The 21,384-nt window shown below is 36.4% G+C and overlaps 1 protein-coding gene across 1 annotated transcript in view; it reads left to right on the top strand.

The window, feature by feature from the left end:
- LOC140139337 (uncharacterized) overlaps window positions 1–21,384 on the top strand; it is a 135,169-nt gene that overhangs the window by 54,193 nt on the left and 59,592 nt on the right. Inside the window, exons 14-22 of the mRNA XM_072161119.1 lie at window positions 496–759; window positions 1,806–1,913; window positions 2,500–2,745; window positions 4,497–4,598; window positions 5,294–5,533; window positions 6,353–6,457; window positions 7,318–7,560; window positions 9,095–9,199; window positions 11,268–11,504. Of these exons, the coding sequence (XP_072017220.1) occupies window positions 496–759; window positions 1,806–1,913; window positions 2,500–2,745; window positions 4,497–4,598; window positions 5,294–5,533; window positions 6,353–6,457; window positions 7,318–7,560; window positions 9,095–9,199; window positions 11,268–11,504 (1,650 nt within the window). The remainder of the gene's footprint in view (window positions 1–495; window positions 760–1,805; window positions 1,914–2,499; window positions 2,746–4,496; window positions 4,599–5,293; window positions 5,534–6,352; window positions 6,458–7,317; window positions 7,561–9,094; window positions 9,200–11,267; window positions 11,505–21,384) is intronic.

Raw genomic sequence — 21,384 nt, 5'->3', positions numbered from 1 at the left:
CAGACCATCACGATATGTTTATTAGGGTCAGGGGTAGACTTGACCAAGTCTCTTTGACATTCTTAGGACAGTAAGAGTCAATGAATTTTCAAAAATTAACGTCCTTTACCTAAATCATTAAGTCAAGAGGGGACACAAACATAAAAATCCACCTAATATTTAAATAAATTCATCATTTCAACAGAACCCAATAGGCTATTGCAGCTGAAATCCATACACCCCTTGTGGAAGACATGACCTTAATCGCCCACATTAGATTTCAAAAACCCATTCAGGTAACCCCGTTTGAAAATCACTCTCACTGTGTGAAAAATTTAAGTTCTTGTCTTCTACAAAGGGTGTATGCATTTCAACTGGAATAGCATAATGCTGTCAAGAAGCAGGCTTTTTCAATAGCCATCAAAACTGATTGGCAACAGTAATGTTGTATCCTTTTTGTTCGTATTCTTCGTTTCTATTCTTTTTTAATCTGTGCAAACTTCTATTCAATTTCAGCTTTAACGACAGTAGATAAGACAGCCTCATCCACTGATCTAGACTACACTATATTTGATATGCGGGTGGAATTTGACCCTAACCAATCATTCGAGATAGTTGAGATCCCAATAAACCCTGACCTCATCGTAGAAGGAGATGAACAGTTCCAGGTGTACCTACACGATCCTGATACGGCAGAGGCACTGGGAGATATGCAGAAGGCGATTGTTACTATTTATAATGACGATGACGATATCCCGGATGAAGATAACACCCCAGGAAGTAAATCTAATGCTACATCCTTGGAATAAAGAGATAACAAACAATTGCCAAACAGTCCAAGTCTTAGCATCACCCGATAATTAGGGCCGATTGTCTACGAAATGCGACAGGCGAAATTGCTAACGAACCGCGTATTGTTACGGTCTTTCGTGTAAACGCAACGCTGGCGTGATTGTTAGACACGGCACAATCGTACGAACGGCCCTCATGAATATGCAAGAATTCACAGCATACAAAACACGGGACTTTGCGGTTGCGATTGCGAATGGTCTGTAGTAATCTGTGGCAATATTTAAGTACACACTGCAACCCACGTGCCACTCTCATCCTGGGGAATGTTCGGACTACTTGCATTCCAGTATATTCTGCAAGCATTACATGCACCCACCACCCCGTTGTTTCTCTACCGTCCAATCCCCCGGGTTGCAGGGTCGGGAGATTTCATATGTTACCAGACACTGAACAAGCGCACCAATCGGTCAGTCCCAGTGTACCCCCAGTCAGTGTCTCACACTTAACGAGATAGGGGTGGGGAAGTATTTGAACAGAGCACAAGTGCATGTGGGTATTGCATCCTTAACACAAATCAAAAAAAGATCTATCATTGGGCAAACACTGCCCAATTTTGAAATTCACTTCCCTCCAAAGCTCACTGTCCCAAAAATATGCTGATGCAACCCTAGGAGCTATCTCACATATATTTTTGGACTTTTGTCAATTGACGTTTGAGCGTTTGAATTCTAACAATTTGAAAATCCAAGGATCCAAAATGAGCTGCCATCGTAAAAGTCTTGTTCAAGAACGAAGCAGTCACCTTCAAAAGTCAAAAGTATACTCTATGTCTTATTATGGAATTGCATAAATTATTTAATCTTGTTTGGTTCGGGAGTAATATTGAACAACTTTCAGTTTGTCGAATTCTTCGTTTTTAAGCGATGTTGTAATACTTTTAGCCAGTGTGTGTAAAACTAAGTACTTACTTCTTGTGCTATAGTCTCGTCCTTATTTTGGCCCTTGGTTACGTCACTGTATCTCTCTTTTTATAGCTTACAAGTTCGAGAAAGGTGTTTACCATGCCACTGAATCCATGGATAGTATCACAATCACTATTTTACGAGTTGGATCGATTGTACCTAATTCAGTTGGATCTGTTGGTAAGAAACAATGTCCTTAACCCACAATGACTCAGGGAGAGAATTCTACTCATGAAATATTTACCGTAGGGGGCGGGCCACTTGGATCTGCCCTTCCCTTAACCAGGGCAAAGTTCCATAACCCCAATATTTATGCACATACACGAATGACTTCTGAATGTTTGGGTACAAAACTCATACCCATATCACGAGGTTAATTTTCTAGTTATATTTGTTAAAATGCGGTTATTGAACGAATTATACTAACCGGGAATAGACCATTAAGCTTAAAGTGCGACATAATAGCGTATAAACAGGAAAGGTATATCTATTTAAGAAGGGCAAGTGACAAAAAGTCACGCAAAGTCACGATTACAAAAGTTGTATTTTATCTCTATGACCTGAATTGACCCTTCTCTTCCCTTGAACTGCGATCTGGGGTTCCAACATTGTAGTGGCATGGCGTGCGTGCGAGGTGGCACGTCCAAAATTCCAAAATGGCCGCCAAATTGATCTCTAATTTTGGATTACCTTCACTTCTTATTCTCAGAAATATAGTGCACAAGACTTAGACTTATGTCTAATTATATTGACCTTTAATTGTCAGAAATAAGCACTAAAGACTTGAACGACAACATACTTCTGACAGCAGAGGATGGAACCGACTTCATCGGATTTCAGGACATACTTATAGACTATGAAGTTAATGACGGGTCAGAAGACTACACAATATCTCTTGCTGATGGTGTCGATGTCGACAAGCAAGAATACTTCGAAGTGTGTTTGGCCAATCCTGTTTTAGGCAACATTGACGCACCTGTATGTGCTATTATCTACATTGAAGATGACGATTGTGAGTAGTCCAGATTTGTATTAATTCGAGCAAGAAGGCCCTATCTCCAAAAGCTGCCTTAAAGACATTTGACAATAATATTTCTGCATTCTATATCATACATATCTAAGCAAAATGACACCTGGATAGGACCCTCTTGCATAATTTCCCTTGCTGATGGTATTGATGTCAGCAAAAAAAAATTGAAGTGTGTGTGGTCGGCAATTCCTGTTTTAGGCAACATTGACACACCGGAATGTGATATATATGCTATATGATGATTGTGAGTATTTGGACGTGGTTATGAAAGAAGTGGTCCATGTATGAGTATTGCTTAGTTTGAAAAAAAAATGGAAATTCTTAGGGATCTAAAATGAGCGTTTATTGCGTTTCGACAGTATTTTGTGGAACATGAGAGCACCTCAGACCTATCGAATTGCATTCTGAATACGAAGCATGTCTTTCTGATATCAAATAATTTTCATTTTTGAAAATCACAATATAATACAAATTTTATGACAAATTATAAAAATTTGATATTTTTCAAATTTTGATATATAGCAGTCCTCGAAGTAAATTATATAAATCTAATTTAATTTAATTCTTAAAGTGTATGTAGCAGGGAGGAAAAGCCGATGGTCAATTGAAAATTTTTACCTTTCATATTGAAGATATGGATTTTTTTCCCAAAAGACCTAATTTTTTTTTTTTGGTGTTTTGGGAAAAAATCCATATCTTCAATACGAAAGGTCAAGATTTTCAATTGATCGTCGGCTTTTCATCCCACCTACATACACTTTAAGAATATATCATTAGATTTATAAAGTTTACTTCAAGTACTGTTAAATATCAAAAATATCAATTTTAATGATTTGCCATAAAATGTGTATTAAATTGCGAATTTCAAAAATCAAAATTATTTGATATCAGAATGACATTCTTCGTATTCAGAATGCAATTCGATATGTCTGATGTGCTATAATGTCCCACAATAAATACTGTCCAAACGTTCATACCCCAGCCCTTAAGCTCAAAGAAAACCGATTTCGCCATGTGCACGTGTCGCTCATGGCAGTGGCGTAGAGTAAATCATTTGATGGGAATCACTTCAAGGGGGTCTTGCCCCTATGACGATACACCAATGGCTCATGGAGGGCAAATTAGTGTACATCCGGATACTTTAAGCATATGCGTCCGGTAGGCTTAGGTTAAAGTGCGTGGTTGTTTGCATTCTGTACGCAACACTAAGAAGTGCTACGTGGCTAGTACGCGCGAAAATTCATTCGAGTTAAAAGACGCAAATTATACACGAGGTACACTAACGCTGGTACAATATTTTGATCTCCATGCGTTACAAACCAATATGTTGACTTAAGCCATAGATTTTAAATAAAATCTATGCTTAAGCGTAACCTACTAAACTGCTGCCCTCAGTCGTCAACCGTCTGGATAAAGCATAACACAGTACATGCACAGTGTAGACGGCTAATTGGAATTAGTCTAGTAACCTACGAGGCAATAAATTATTATGAGACGGGACTCTTTGGGTCTAATATTCTTCTCATTATAATTTTTTTTATTACAAAAAAGAATATCCAGTAATATAGCTGCATAAATCAAGAATTGAAGTATAAGATACAAATGACATGAATTTGATCAGCTATCATATCAAATAATTTTGATGGTCTCATTCTCATGTAACAGCTCTAAATGCATGACATTGATCAAATCATTTCCAACACACCGTTAATAATAATGTATTCTTTATGCAGCCTTCTATGGTTTCGACAAGCCAGTTTACCACGTGAAAGAAGATTCCTCTGTATTAGTTGATATCGTACGCAATGGTTGCCTGAAACTAGAAGGATCAACAGGTAAATACCGTGCATTCAACAGGGCACTGTTTCCTTGATCGCCATCCGTAGAGCAGAATATATATACTCCATCGCTGAGCGACTAGTATTTGACCAATGAGGTAGGGCGCTTTTTCCAAGACAACAAAAAGCGCGCTACCTGATTGGCTTGAAACCAATCGCTCGTCACTCTGCGATGGAATATAAATTCAGCTTTATATTCGAGGACCCGATCCCAAGATGATTTTAATGGGACAAGCGCGTAAAAATGTTTACAATTTTAATGCTAAAATGTGCAAAGTGGGGTTAATTTTGATCAATTTTGTCCCGGGATTCGAGCAATAAATTGCCGAAAACGTAACGAAATTTTGCTATGTATGCAACATTGCAGATATTTGTTCATCTGAAGAAACTGCAAACGAAGTGGCAGACTATTATATAGTCAGTTAGCACATAATCATTATACTCCATCTACGGCTGAGGCATGCCAGTTAGAATGGTCTAAGCACCGCCATACTGCAATCGTACACTCTCTTTCTAGCAACCTGTAGAAGATAATTCTTCTAATATAACCACTGCTGTAGACTCGGACTATGAAGGACTTAGCAATAGATTCATTAAGCCATGTACGGTTGAAGCGTGCAATTTTGAAGAATAATTAACACTGTTCTAAACACCATATTGCAATTCTACACTCTCTTTCTCACAACCTGTAGAAATCAGTTCTTCTGATATAACCGCTACTGAAGATGCAGACTATGAGGGAATTACCAACCAAGTCATTGAGTTTGATGCTCAACAAAACAGGCAAACAGTAACGGTCCAAACTGCACCCCCTGACTACCGCCTCGAAGGAGAAGAACGCTTTCAGTTATGCCTTAACAATGCAGCAGGTGGTTCAATAGGGCAGTATGGCCCGATTCGATGTACAACTGTGATAATTGAAGACTGTGATAGTAAGTGTTTATAAGATCAATGCGCTGAGCTTTGAGTTATGCCTAAGTAATGCAGCAGGTGGTTCAATAGGGCAGTATGGCCCGATTCGATGTACAACATGTGATAATTGAAGACTGATAGTAAGTGTTTATAACTTAGAAGTATTTCACATGATCTATCAAACAATACTCCTAAAGAACCAATACACTTCAATAAAATATGGAAATTACTGGCAATAAGCTTCTGAAAACTATTTTCATTAGCTAGAAAGGCTGCTATATCGTGTTCAGCCATTCAGAGATGCAGATATGCTAAGAATAGTCAGTAATACTGAATGGGATTAATCTTTAAATTTTTATTGAGAGATCTAAAGCTCTTTTTTGATTGGTTTACCCAATCTGGGGCACTTTAAGAAAGGTAGTAGTATATCTATTCATGTTTAATTGTTTAATGAAAGTAATCTAGAATTATCTGTTCGCATGAGTAGTGCAAGGAGACCCTATCCACTATATCTGCCCTACAGATATTTCCCAATTTCTCGCATTTAATATTGTACACATCAGAACCCAATGATACCTGGCAGCTATTGCAGATGTGCCTTATTGCACTAATATCAAAGGTTCATGCTATACCAAGTGAGCTATATGCTCGTATGAAGCAGCCGTTAATATGTCAATAGATTGGTCTTACAATAATACTCGTTTGCACAGCCACCTGCATTGGTAAATTGATTAATTATGTGGAGGCCGTCTGTATTACTTTGCCTTTTGACTGTTTCCTCAAATACTTCAGGGGTATTATGCTTATCAATGGAATTATACGGTATTTTTCCATTATAGGTGAATGTGCATTCGGAGACCCATCGTATACCGTTATGGAAGGTTCGCGGTTTGTTAACATTAAGGTGATAAGACGAGGGTATCTGGGAAACATTGATAGTGTTGGTAAGAATCATATTGAGTTATTCTAGTTGAAATCCACATCCCCAGTATGGAAGACATGACCTTAATCTCCTATACAGGGGGTGTAGATTTCAAATGGGGTTACCCATTCAGTTAACCCCAGTTGAAATCCACACTCCCTGAGTGTGTGGAAGATCAAGGTCATGTCTGCCACATGGGGTGTATGGATTTCAACTGGAATAGCCCATTGTTATATATTAGGATCCAATCAGGCTGAAAATTAATACCATCATAAAAATGATAACAAAATGCCGAATTGTGAGCACCATAAAGATGTTACCAAAAATGCCGAATATGAGCAGAATAAAATATTTGCCAAAATGCCGAATATTATGAGCATCACATATAGGCTAAAACTGCCGAATTGTGAGCACCATAAAAATGTTACCAAAAATGCCGAATTATGAGCATATGAGCACAATAAAATTTTTACCAAAATGCCGAATTATTAGCAGCACATGTAAGCAAAAACTGCCGTATCGTGAGCGTCATAAAAATGTCAAATGGTGACCATTATAAAAATGTTACCAAAATGACTCAAAGTATTGTAAAATGGTTGCCAAAAGGCCGAATATTAACATAAACTGCCGAATTATGAACACCATGAAAAGTTACAAAAATGCGGAATTGTGATCATCATAAAAATGTTACAAACAATGCTTGATTAATAAGCATCATAGAGATGTTTATAAAATGTCGATTTTCGCTTATATGTAAATGTTTTTGCATACCGTTTATCAAAGAATTAAAAACGAAAAGCCATGTTTTTCTTAGACGTAAAGATTTCCTTTTAAATAGAAGTAATCAAAGAATTAATAACGAGAACGCATGTCGTTTTTCAGACGTAGTATCATCACAGATAACAGCCATTGAAGGTTTAACTCGCGACTATCCACCAGTATTCCACACCGTTGTGTTTGGAGCCAATGACCATCCAGACGAAATGATGATTTCGTTTGAAATAGAAGTAAGAGATGACCAACTTGTAGAAAATACGGAATATTTCCAATTGGAACTCGTCAATGCTGTCGGATGCCTAATCGGAGAACCCTGTATTGCAGAGGTCGCTATTGCAGATGATGATGGTAAATATAATTATGAAATATGCCACAGAAGGTCAAGTACGTAAAACATTTCAGATCTATTGTATTGTAGCTGACAATCTTGGGGATACTTAGGCAAAAACTATTGTTTGATTGGCGTAACATAAAATAATAGTGTAGGTAGATCTAGATTTTTATTTATTTATTATTTATTTATTTATTTATTTATTTATTTATTTGTTATTATTTATTTATTTATTTATTTATTTATTTCATTATTTCATTATTTTATTTATTTGTATATGTATTTATTGATTTATATTTTGGTAAAAGACTGCTAAATCTGCACCTGTTTTTGAATACTAAAAACAAAAGATAATGAGACGATCAAAATGCATTAGGGTTTTATTATTAACTTGCTTTTAACTTCAAGAGTAACAAATTACTTTGTTCCACATTTAGAGCATTTATTATACATATACACAATATACCAAATTTAACTGACTTTTTTTCCTCCCTCAAAATAAATCAAATATTCAGGGTCGCAGCATATTTAGGGTGGGTCGGATTACCAATAAACAATTTTGTTTGTTGTGCCTTATCAATCGTACATTATGCCCCCATATATGTAACATCACATGTTGATAATACAAGATGACGGTTATTCTTCAGTACATGTTAAAATTGTTTATTGTGATAGTGCATAAAAATACTCGGGTTTTCTAAACTTGCAATGCTGCCACGCCTACCAAATATGACATGTCTCAATTACCCAGATTCCGTATATTGCTATATCGGGGAAACTTATTTCTGGGCATTTTTTGTTTGTTTGTTTTTTATATCAAGGCTATCAATTTAGGTAACACTGACGGGTTGGCGCAAAGATAGCAATTAACTACCGTCTTATAAAGCTACGCGAAATATGTATTGTTCTGGTGAGACATTCCATATGCCTATAGAGCATGGGCGAACTTGATCTCTGTGGGAGACCATCTTGGATCTTGTTTAAGCTTACTAGGAGGGGGCCGGGTGGTCATCTTTTGTACGGTTACATTAATGACTTTCCCCAACCCCGGGGATACATTGAGGGCACCTTATACCCCACTAATGTGACGTATAGACCAACACACACGTCACATACACAAATCCATCCCAATATGCGACTTGACCTTGAACATTTTGCCTCAATGTTCCTCTCTCCCCTCACGATGTGGGTGATGGAGGATATTTGTAATGAGTGAATTTTGTCTGCAGCTTAATGAACAATTGATGTAATGAACGATCATTCACAATTGTAAATAATATTATCATCATATCCAATGTTTTCAAAAATGCTGATTCTATTCACCTGACCCTTTAATTCTTTTGAGGAGTGTACATAACTTTTGTTACCAGTGTGTTATTATTTTTTGAGAAAAATGCATAATTAGTCACAACATTTATCAGGGGGTGTAGTATTACCTTTAGTGAGTTGAGTACAAAGTCTCGTAGTTGAGCATAACCCTGCCTTTTTTTATTTAAGTTTAAAAACATTGTAACTTAACTTTATATAATATTTTATTCACCAATTACGCAGTGTGTTACCACTTCCAGAAGGACCACTACTCGGTGTCTGAGAGTGAAAATGGAGTGATTTTAGACATTATAAGGGATGGCTACCTTGGAAAGGAATCACAAATTGGTAAGCTTTAACTATAGTGTGAATGTAACATGTACAGGGATTGTTTTCACAAAGATTTACGACGCATAGGATTTGTATGTTAGAGCATAGATTTTAAATACATTTAAAATCTATGGTTAGAGAGTCCTAAGCACATCGTAACATCGTAAGTCCCAAAGACATCGTGATACAGTTATGATGGATTTAAACTTACGATGGTTTAAAGGATTTATGACGCGTCGTAAATATATCCATTTAGGGACGTGGTTAATTCCATACTATCCAGAAGTTCTATTATACCGTTAGGAAAAGATTGATTATATTTGTTGTTAATTCTGTTCCCCATTGAATTCGGCGTTCGCAATCATGTGTCTGAATATGAGCTGCTGCAATTGTATAACCCCCCACTCTTTTTGTCTCTCTCCCCCACCCTTCCCCCTCCCTCCCTCCCCTCCCTCTCTCTAATATTCTTATACAGGGTGTCTCAATAAAAATAGGCCCTGTGGATTACGGGACGTAACTTAGAATGTCGGCAGTAAAGTTAAAACTTTTTAGTAGATTCAAGAACCATGACGTTTTGTCTTTAATATGGTGCACAAATTATCAAAATCTGTTCATGCGTCACTGAGATAATTGGGATTGTACAAATAGATCCATTTTTGGACCGTTCCAATGGGGCAATACACATAATGTGCTGCATTGTAGTTTAGAATGGACAAAAGAAATGAAGTGAACTCAGTCTTGCTGAGTACGAGTTGAAAACATCAACCAATCAATCAATCTCTCAAACACTTTCTCTTTGGGTTAAAAATATGTGAAAATATACATTTATCAAGCAACAAAAGGGCCATGGGGTCAGTTAAGTTTCATAATGTACACATGCGTGACCAGGAAAAAAGTTCTTTTTTCAGAGAATGAATCGCGCGAATTGCGATTCGCTAGTTGATGCGTTTACACAGCTTTGCGTGGTTTAAGAGTCATTTATTGATTCCGCTAATTCGCAAAGCTGATTTGCACCAAGACCATCACTCAAAAACATTATAGATATTTGAAAATGATAAAGAAATCATTTAAAGGGTGTATTCGTTTGAAATCCTGTATTGGTGTTATCTTTCAGATAAAAATCCTGCTTATTTGTTGTTAAAATGTGCTCAATTCCTGTATGGATGTTTTTTGCTCAAAAGGGTAAATCTTGTTTAGGCTATGTTTTGAAAATCACTAATCGCGCATCAACTAGCATTTTTTGGGCCACTAAACACCATTCGTGAGATTCATTCTTGGGAAAGAACCCTTTTTCGTGTTTTTCTGGTCATGCATGTGTATACTATGAAACCTAAGTGACCGCTTGGCCTTATTGTTGCTTGAGATATGTTTGAATAATATTTTTAGAAGATATAATATTTTCACATAATTATTGTTAACCCAAACAGAAAGGTGTAAAAAACATTCTTTGATTAATTGATTGTGTTTTTTTTAAATTCGTACCCAGCAACTTCATTTCTTTTTGTCCATCAATGCAGCGCACATTAGTGTTTAATGTGCATTGCCCATTGGAACGGTCCAAAATGGGTCTATTTTTAAAATCCCAATTATCTCAATGACGCGTGAACGGATTTTGATGCTTTGTGCACCATTAAAAGAAGAAATTTCATGGTTTTTGAATCTTTAAAAAAGTTTTGATTTTATTGCCGACATTTTAAGTTACGTCCCCCAATCCACAGGGCCTATTTTTTATTGAGACACCCTGTATATTAGAGAGAGGGAGTAACCAATAAAAATAACAACACATTTCCTATTAGACATATTCACACATGTATCAACTGTTGCAAACTAAGATTATACCCACACGAGGAAAAGCTCTTCTAACATGTTAGTTTTGAATCAGATGAGGCCTTTCTATATCGCCACAAATTAACAATAACATCTCTCTGATTAGGCATATTCACACGAGATAATATCAACTATCCCAAACCAAGATTATATACCACTAATGGAAGAGCTCTCTCACTATGTTACATTTGAACAAGATGAGGCCTTTAAACAAGTCTCTAAATCACCACAAAAATAACACTAACATCTCTCTTATTAGGGATATTCACACGAGACATATCAACTGCTCCAAACCAGGATTATACCCCACTATTGGAAGAGCTCTCTCACGATGTTACGTTTGAACAAGATGAAGCCTTTAAACAAGTCTCAATTCGTATCATGGATGATACCACCTTCGAAGTCACCGAGGAGTTTGAAGTGGTTCTAGCAAGTGACATCAGAGAACGTCTTTGTATTCCGAATAAAGCCGTGGTTACCATCGTTGATGATGACGGTAAGTGTCTGATTATGTTCTGTTGTTTATGGGGAGGCATAACAGCATTATGTTCTGGCTTTGACCTTCCAAAATGTGGAGGGGTCATGTCCCCCGACCCCCCGGGATCGACTGAACCACAAAACGTTTTTGAAATGTTTTAAACATTTTATATTTTGAGTTTTGGTTTTGTTAAAAACCTTTTAATAACAATTTTAAGGTAATGAAAGCGTTTTAAAATGTTTTGTGTCAAGACACATTGCAGCAACATTTTTAAAATATTGTAAAATAATCAATATTTGCATAAGGATAGGATTGCACAATCTTGGATGTTTCGTTACCTAGGTAACACAGCAAAATAGCTCAAGGTCAATGAGCCTCAATGGTACTTGACCTATTTTGTTGCGTTACCTAGGTAACGAAACATCCTAGATTGTGCAATCCTATCCTTATTTGAATTGAATTGTTTTATCAAAACGAACAATTTGACACATCTTTTGTCAAAATTTGACCCTGTTTAAAATTCAATGACATTTTCCCGCCAAAAGCTACTCCGGTTCAATTGCTATCAGGCATTTGTATGTAGCCCCTGATGTCAACTACCTATGACATGATTTACGGGAGTGTCATTCAAATATTTCGTAATACTAGAATTCTGGAATCGGAGACACAAAAGGCCAGGTCTTACGTAAGCTGCAAAACACATTGAATGGTATATTGCAAATTTTAAGAAAATCAAACGGGATTTAAATTAAACACTAACCAACTCAAAATATTGTAAAGGCTTTCTTTTAAGAAAGAAAGCCTATAAAAGCTAAATTATTGTTAGTCTTCTTAATTTACAATTAATGTCACCTTTGAGTTATCGATTCAAGAAATCCATGCTGTAATTGAACACTTGATAATCTTTTATAAATCTAGCTTTAAATGCTGATATCAAATCTGGAGTCAATTGAGACAAATGTGCTTCTTTACTGGATGAATTCGAGCTCTTTGTTTCGTGACCAGATTGTTCAAACATTATAGGTAGAAGTTTAACTTCTCCAATTTGTTTTAAAGTATATTCAATATCATTTTTCATGTTTTCAATTTTTATTATAAAGTCATATTTAAACTGACAAGGGAAACACATTTCAGAGATAGGAACCCAGTGCTGATCTCCGTAATGATGGTACTTATTTGACGTATTGGTAGCAAAAGTTATAAACTCTTCAAAAGTTACCAGTGCTTCGTGACCCCAAACGTCTTTTCTAGTGCCAACTAATTTGGGGTCTTTGCCTTCTGATTTCAACATTAGTTTTGACCAATATCTCGAGATATCCTCTGGCCCTAAAACAAATTTATCTTGGTAGCCAGATACAGCTCTTGTAAACGGTTCCCTTACGATCAAAATAGATTTATAAGTTTTCAAACGTTCAATCATTTTTTGATTCAATTTTTCGTTGCTTAATCGCCAGTTTGCTTTAAAGCTTTCCGGGTGTATGTTCATTTTTGATAACACATTTTTGTCCTTTCCGCCGTTCATGACGTAGAATACTTTCTTCATCGCAGTGCAACCCGATTTAGGAACTTCACAATATATGGTTTTGTGTTTATCAGAAAAGTAGAACGATTGCAGTACGAATTCGTTCACTTTGACCCATTCAGTCCAGTTGGTAATTTGGCGAGCTTCGTTGTTCATATCACATGCGTGGCTTATATCGGCCTTATAGCGAATTTGGCGTTTTACCCACTCGCATTCTTCATCACAAAATTTCTGAAAAGAAGAAGCAATTGAATATTCTAATTATTTAAGCTCAGTCCTCTTCAGCCATGCTACCCACCATTCTTACAATGTTGCTGATTGGCTCTATAAATCATAATAGTCTTCTTGCAACCAATCAGCAGGTAGTACTCATGGAGATAATGGGGTTAACACGAGGCAGCACATGGCGTGTATTACTTAAGCCCTACCACTCATATTGATCGTAGACATGGTAAAAACAAGTAAAAACAACCGTCTTTCACCACGCGATATTCAAATTTCCCGGGCACCGAAATTGCCTGTGGCAATGACGTCCCAATAACACAATAAAGGCTGACAACAATTGAGCACAAATAACCATGACGTCATTGCCATAGGCAATTTCGGCGTGGGACTTTTGAATATCGCGTGTTGAGAACCGGCTGTTTTATGGTCAATATGAGTTTGTTTTAAATAAAATCACGTGATTCGTGCTTGATAATTGTTTTTCTAACCTATAAAGCATGATGTTGTCATTGCCGGAGTGTTCCTTTAATGATATGGATAAATACATACCCTTGGTGGTGGATGCTTAGTTCTTTCTTCTCTAGGCACATTACCTTGCACAACATTGAAATAATCAGAGGCCTGGTATGAAAGAATATAACATCATCTTCAATGTTGGGTTATTTTGCAACATATCAAGATTGTTTGGTTATCATGGCAATATATTTCGTATACTGGTATCAATATTAATTTAGAGCTTTTGTAGTAAATGTGGTATCAAATTAGAGCTAACAAGCTGCTGCACAGGATTGTATCAATCAAATCTTAGGCAGGTTTAGATTTATGATGGGTTACATAAGTGAGGACTTTATGTTTGTGTTTGGTTTATATAAATTTATAATATATAATGTATATTATACACTAAGCCAAAAAAGAAACTTATAATTTTTCACAAGGTCGTATCTTAAAATCCTGTCCATCAAAATTAACCAAAATTACACACATGATTGCCTCAATACTGTACTCTAAACACATGTCAGTAACCAAGCAGTTGTCCAACTGACACAATAGCAAAATGCACTGATATGGAACAGCTTCCTGGACCACATTCACAGCCCTATTGGCACCCAGCAAACGAAATCTGTGAGAACGGCATCTTGAATTACAGGTCACAAACTTACCAACAGATACAAACAGATCACAAACTTACCAGGATCATCATGTCACATGTCCAAACAAATAATGAAGTCCTTTAGTAACGGGTATGTCCACCGTGCGCTTGCACGCATGCTGTGCACCTGCTTCTCTTACTTCCAACCAAGTTCCTGATGATATCCTGGGGAAGATTGCCCCATGCTTCCCGTTACTAAAGGACTTCATTATTTGTTTGGACATGTGACATGATGATCCTGGTAAGTTTGTTTTGACTCTCTTTAATGTTTTTAACTTAATGTTGTTAAAATTGTTGGCTGTGACCTGTGATTCAAGATGCCATTCTCACAGTTTTTTGGGTGCCAATATGGCTGTGAATGTGGTCCAGGAAGTTGTTCCATATCAGTGCATTTTGCGGTTGTGTCAGTTGGCCAACTGACTAGTTACTGACATGTGTTTAGAGTAGAGTATTGAGGCAATCCTGTGTGTAATTTTAGTTAATGTTGATGGACAGGATTTTAAGATATGACCTTGTGAAAAATTATAAGTTTCTTTTTTGGCTTAGTGTACATATACCAAAATGCGTTTTAAAGCAATGTTGTAACGTTTCCAACAAAAAAGTGTTCGCTTTCACTGTCAAATATGTCCCCTTTTAATTTTGAGCCGAACAAATGAGGTCAAAAATCGCCAATGCCTGTCACTCCGTTCATCAACATAGTATGAGCAATTTTGCCAATTATGACCAACTTTTGACATGATACCTTTAAAAGCACTGTTAACATTCAACACACTGTGTCTATGATTATAGAGGTTAACTTTAAACACTATAGACGTTTAAGAGCAGATGTTTACTAAGTTTTAACAGTGCTTATGTTTGAATTTACCCTTACCGATAACGAGATCAAGAAATGGTTGTCCGAGAGGAAGACTTTGTTAATCCGCATATACATTACCAAAGCAATTAATGTAAGGGCAGCAAATAACATATACTTCAATGAGCGACATTTAATTTGTTGACTGATGCCATGGCCATCCATAGTTGAAATGCGTTGCTAAAATCGGTACCAAATAATCCGCTTCGTGTTATCATCGTCATACACTAGAGGAAGTTTTGAATGAGAAAACGGACATTTTGGTGAGAAACGGCCAAAATGGAAAGAATTTTAAATTTTCTCATTCTTTTGGATGTGAAGCTTCGTGGTGTGTGTGTCAATCATTATTGTCTTATTAAAACTGGTGAGAATTGGTAATCCCCGCTGAGCTCAAAACAAACATTAGTTTCTCATCCAAAAGAATGAGAAAATTTAAATTCTTTCCATTTTGGCCGTTTCTCACCAAAATGTCCGTTTTCTCATCCAAAATTTCGTCTAGTGTAGTGGATAAGCGTTAGTATACAAATTATATCATGATATTCAAATTGATTGCAAAACTTGAGGCATTCAATGCGCTGCAAGTAAATTTCCTTTCTCAAATCGATAGTGTTTCTCCAGTTACGTCTTCATTTTGCGATAATGCTCATCCCAGGAATGATTCACCTTTACGATCTAAAGACAAATAAAAGGCAACCTAAGAGGTTATAATCACACGAAAGACACTTCAAATTCACATGCCATTATTCTCTCAACATATTATTCTAATTCTTACATTAGAGGAAGTTTTGAATGAGAAAACGGACATTTTGGTGAGAAACGGCCAAAATAGAAAGAATTTTAAATTTCTCACTCATTCTTTTGGATGTGAAACTTCGTGATGTGTGTGTCAATCATTATTGTCTTATTAAAACTGGTTTAGAATTGGTAATCCCCGCTAAGCTCAAAACAAACATTATTATTTTTATCCAAAAGAATGAGAAAATTTAAATTCTTTCCATTTTGGCCGTTTTTTCTCATCCAAAATTTCGTCTTGTATGGCTACAAAATGCGAAGTCTGTACCCGATATTGTTTTTAAGACATTTAAAATTTAGTTTTTGTTTTTAAAAGGAAAAAGAAAAAAATTCAGGAAACCTAATACGTCACAGATTTTTTTTATTAGTCTATGCATATCTTATGTAATTCAAATAAGGCTATTTTGTTTTATTTGGAAAGGCTGTCTGGTTGCCAACGTTATTATATTTGATACATGTAATTAACAATCGTTATACAGAAGCCTTGCTTTATTATAAGTAAATATGAAAAATAAGAAATATGCAGCAAAAAAACAAAACAAAAAAACAACAACGTGATTTTAATGTAATACACTTGACACTTTGAGGAGCGATAAAGTTAAGGAGTGTTTATGATGTACACAACTTCCCTATTTACACTCTTGCATCTCTCTCATACACTCCGTAACCAAAGTATCTCTCTGCACTCACACAATCTCATGTCACTCACCTACATCACTCACATTCACAGGCCTAGGAATACATATAGTAAAAACATTTTACCATCAAACATTAATTACAATAAATTAGTTTTTTATGTCGAAAACTAGCCCCAGAAACCGTCGCTAATTAATATTTATATTACGCTGTGAAAACGACAACAATAACAACAAATCTATTTTTGGTATTGATATTTTATTGTATTAAAATCAACTGTGAAGAAAACCATGAATAGCAACAATAATCAAAATGACATTGTATAAGGGCAGTGCAAATGGTCTTTCGGGTTCGTTTATTCAAAAAGTTACCGTGTCTATATAAGAAACTTAATCTACTACACAGCTTTTTCATTACCGACTTTGCAACACTTTCACCACTTAGATCTTCATCACGAGTAATCCCAAGGTACTTGACAGAGTTGGCAGTATTAATAACTTTACCATCACAAGAAACTTCAAATTGGTCCACCCTGCTCAATCGGATTTTAAAACCAAAATTACATTGTATAAGGGCAGTGCAAATGGTCTTTCGGGTTCGTTTATTCAAAAAGTTACCGTGTCTATATAAGAAACTTAATCTACTACACAGCTTTTTCATTACTGACTTTGCAACACTTTCACCACTTAGATCTTCATCACGAGTAATCCCAAGGTACTTGACAGAGTTGGCAGTATTAATAACTTTACCATCACAAGAAACTTCAAATTGGTCCACCCTGCTCAATCTGATTTTAAAACCAAAAAGGATAGATTCTGTTTTACAAGGTATAGTGAATCAGCCACTATCTGCAAGATTCAAGTTCTCTACTTAAAGTATCAGAAATTATTTATGGGATGTGAATAGCACTGTCGTCTGCATATAACATAATATTACAGTTCACACTTGATGACATATCGTTAACATAAGAAGAGCAGTAGGCCTAATATACTACCCTGTGGCACGCCACATGCTATATACATGGGTTTGGATTCAACTTGATTTACACTAACAATGTTATCAGATAGGTATGATTTGAATATGTGAATACCCAAAGCCTGTAATTTGGTACAGAGTCAAATGCCTTTTGCAGGTCTAGGAGCAACATGCCAGTATATTTACCATCAGCTACAGGGTGTCCCAAAAAAAAAGAGGCCCCGCATTGCGCCCTCTTTTTCTCCTATTTCTGAAAACTTAATCAAATATATTTTGGTATGTAAAAAAACCTAAAAAACTTTAATAAACCAAAACAATTTTATCAATCGGTTCACAACTTTTGAAGATATGCTCTTTTAAAGAAATGTACCCGTTTTTCACTCTGTCCACGGAGAAGGTTTGGTTACTTCAAAGATTGAAAAGGAGTACACATACCATGCATGAATATCAAGCATTCCTCAATGATAACTTTATAAAATAACTTAATTTATGGAATGGGCTTTACCGGTGGGTTTATGGACAATGGATTTTGTCAATAGTGTCATTAATTTGTGGGTAAAATGAATGCCGAATGGGACTTCTTTTGCCTTACTTGCAATTACTTATTTTTTCTTGGTTATTTATGCCTTTTTGTTTTATTATGTTTCTTACTTTCTTGTTTCTTGATTTCTTTTTTATTTACAACATAAGTCATTTCTCTTTTTAGGATAAAGGGTAGCCCTAAAAGGCTGTTTGGTTTGTCTTTGGTTCTTCTGAACTGAGTTTAATGTGCTGCTCTGCCCTCTATACATGGCTGCCTCCTTGGCGAATACAGGTTTCAGCCCTGGGTCTCATTGCATCAACTGCGTTGCGTACCATCTTTTGCGCCGGATACTTGCGAATGCATTCAGTAATACGTTTGCGAAGATCTTAGATTTTGCCACAAAGGAAAAAAAAGTGGTGTGAGGTCTGGTGATCGTGCAGGCCACTCCAGAGCATGAGACATCCCATCCACTCTGTTTGCTATCCGTGGGCAGAGTGAAAAACGGGTACTTTTATTCAAAGGGGCATAGCTTCAAAAGTTTTGAGCCGATTGAAATAATTGTTTTGGTTTATAAAAGCTAACGATTGAAGGTTTCTTTACATACCAAAATATATTTAATCAACTTTTGCGCAATGAGGGGCCTCTTTTTTTTGGGACACCCTGTATCTATGATCTAATAAAATCGGTGAGGTAAATTAGGCATGTATCAGTTGAATATGAGCCTCTGAAACCAGATTGCCGGTTATAAATCAAATTGTTATCAGATAAGAACATTTCAAGTTGGTTGAACACTGCTTTTTCAAGAATTTTTGAAACAATGGGTAATATTCTTACCGGTCTGTAATTGCCTGCCTTAGATCTACTATTCTTCTTGAATAATATAATATTAATGATAAAATACATTTATAGAACGCTATAAACACAGTTTCAAAGCGATGCACATACAAAAAAAATTAATATATCCAAAATACAGTTTTATAAGTTTTACAAAGATAAAAGATCAGTGATCATGATACATAGCCTGGCAAATTAAAAAGGTATACCAATGCAAATTAGAAATAGTTTACAAAACACTATATATATGAACCAGCACAGAAAACGTATTTAAAAATACCTTTTAAAAACATCACCGTATTTGGTCTTAGTGCGAGGCCCGGGCCTGAAGAGGAGCTATGAAGAGCTGCGAAGATTAACAGCCGGAGTATAATCAGATAACAGTTCTCATTATGTACATGGATGCAATACCATGACGGGCTTCGTTAGCGGTGAGTAGGATTGGGCCTGAAGAAGAGCTACGAAGAGCTGCGAAGATTAACTGCCGGAGTATAATCAGATAATAGTTCACATTATGTACTTGGATGCAATACCATGACGGACTTTGCGATCGTGGATCGGAAGCCAATGAAGCTGGCGCAGTATTGGTGTTCTGTGCTCTCGACGTCTAGTCAAATTCACAAGTATTGCTGCCGCGTTCTGCACACGTTGCAATGATGCAATCTGAACAGCTGGTAGACCGTGCAGCAGACTATTGTTACAGTCCAGTCTCGACGTGACGAATGCATGGACTAAACGCTCGGTAGCAGGTCGATCAAGATATTTACGAATAAAGGCCTTACTCTAGCAAATTTCATATCAGTTGGAACAGTGTAGCTGGAGATACATAAGTTGACGATGAACGCAATGTGATCTTTAATATCATGTATTTATTTCTGACAAGAAACTATATACTGTACATTTCCAGGTTATGTAATACTTATTTTGATGCTTGATTTTGAATTAGCCAAATAAACAGGCAACATTGGCGGCACATTTGATATAGATGAAAACATAGTTACTTCTTTTTGTGGACAGAATATGTTACAAACTTACAATTCTTATTACGTAATGTATTCAATAGACTTGTAGTGGTGTAATATCCGTAGCTATAATACCTTGGGTAGAAGGTATTCAATCATTGATGTGTCATTTTCATGGGCGTAGTGGGGCCATCAGGCCAAGCGAAACAAAATTTCCAAAACCGTCCCGCCTACCCGCTAACTAAACCGACAAATGTGGGCGACGGGCACAAAAGTTTACAATATTAACGCTAAACTGGTTTAAAATTGTGGCCAACGTGTGTATAAATCCGGGTCAACGGAAGATGCACATTACAATATTTTGGATTAATTTTGTCCCGAGTGTTATGCCTTTGGGCATTTCTGGTATGAGACTGAACACCTTCAAAATGCCCATTCCGCCACTTGAACATTTGCATTGCCATTACCCAAATGGCTAGGGTCATATGTCATGTAGGGGTTATTTCAGGTATGCAACAAAAAAAATGCAAAACGCTGCTTTTTCTGCAAATTACATAGTAAAATGATATCAAATAATACACATAATTATGCATCGGCTATCAAGTGTCAATATGCTGTACACAGAATAAGGGTTAAAGGTCATTTAGGGTCTTTTTCGGTAATTATCTTGTTGTAAAAACACAGCCCAGGGATGACCAGCTGAAATGCTGATCTGGACTTTCATAAATCAAATCAAATTTGAATTGAATAATCTTGAAGTCATTTACGTGGGTATTTCCTTTCCATTACTTTAACTTCATGGTATACAACATGATCGAATTCGCGTAACGCACTCATGAACTCATCGTATGCCTTGACGTCTTTTGTTTTGAGAATTGCTACTAGCATCTTGACCCTCTCTCCAAGTCCTTGTATGTTTGTAATGTCAGCGACCTCGACGTCATTCAGAATGCATCTAGATGTGAGTCTCTTAACAATATTGTTTGGATTGAGGTTAGTGTAGAGGACATCAGCAGCATCAGCCAGAATTAACTGAAATATCTGAACTTGATTTCGAAGCTGATCACCTGAAACTGAATAAATAAATAAATAAATAAATAAATAAATAAATAAATAAATAAATAAATATGCAAGAAACATCAAACTGCCCGGTGGGAAAAGTGCTCAATTCATTTGAACTGCTCAATTCATTCAAACTGAGCTACTCGTGTACCGAAAACATCTCTAGCATAATCAACTCCCACAACAAAAAAATCCTTGATGCCCCGAACAAAGGCACAGAAATAGTACATTTGTGCAACTGTCCCAAGAAAGCAAAGCCGAACTGCCCGCTTGAAGGCAAATGCCTTACCAGAAACATCATCTACAATGCAACTGTAAGCGCTGGAAACGAGCCTACCAAACAGTACATCGGCCTCACCTCCAC

Source organism: Amphiura filiformis, chromosome 2 (assembly GCF_039555335.1).
Source record: "Amphiura filiformis chromosome 2, Afil_fr2py, whole genome shotgun sequence".
Classification (NCBI taxonomy): Eukaryota; Metazoa; Echinodermata; class Ophiuroidea; order Amphilepidida; family Amphiuridae; genus Amphiura; species Amphiura filiformis.
This window is presented reverse-complemented; position numbering and strand designations above follow the sequence as displayed.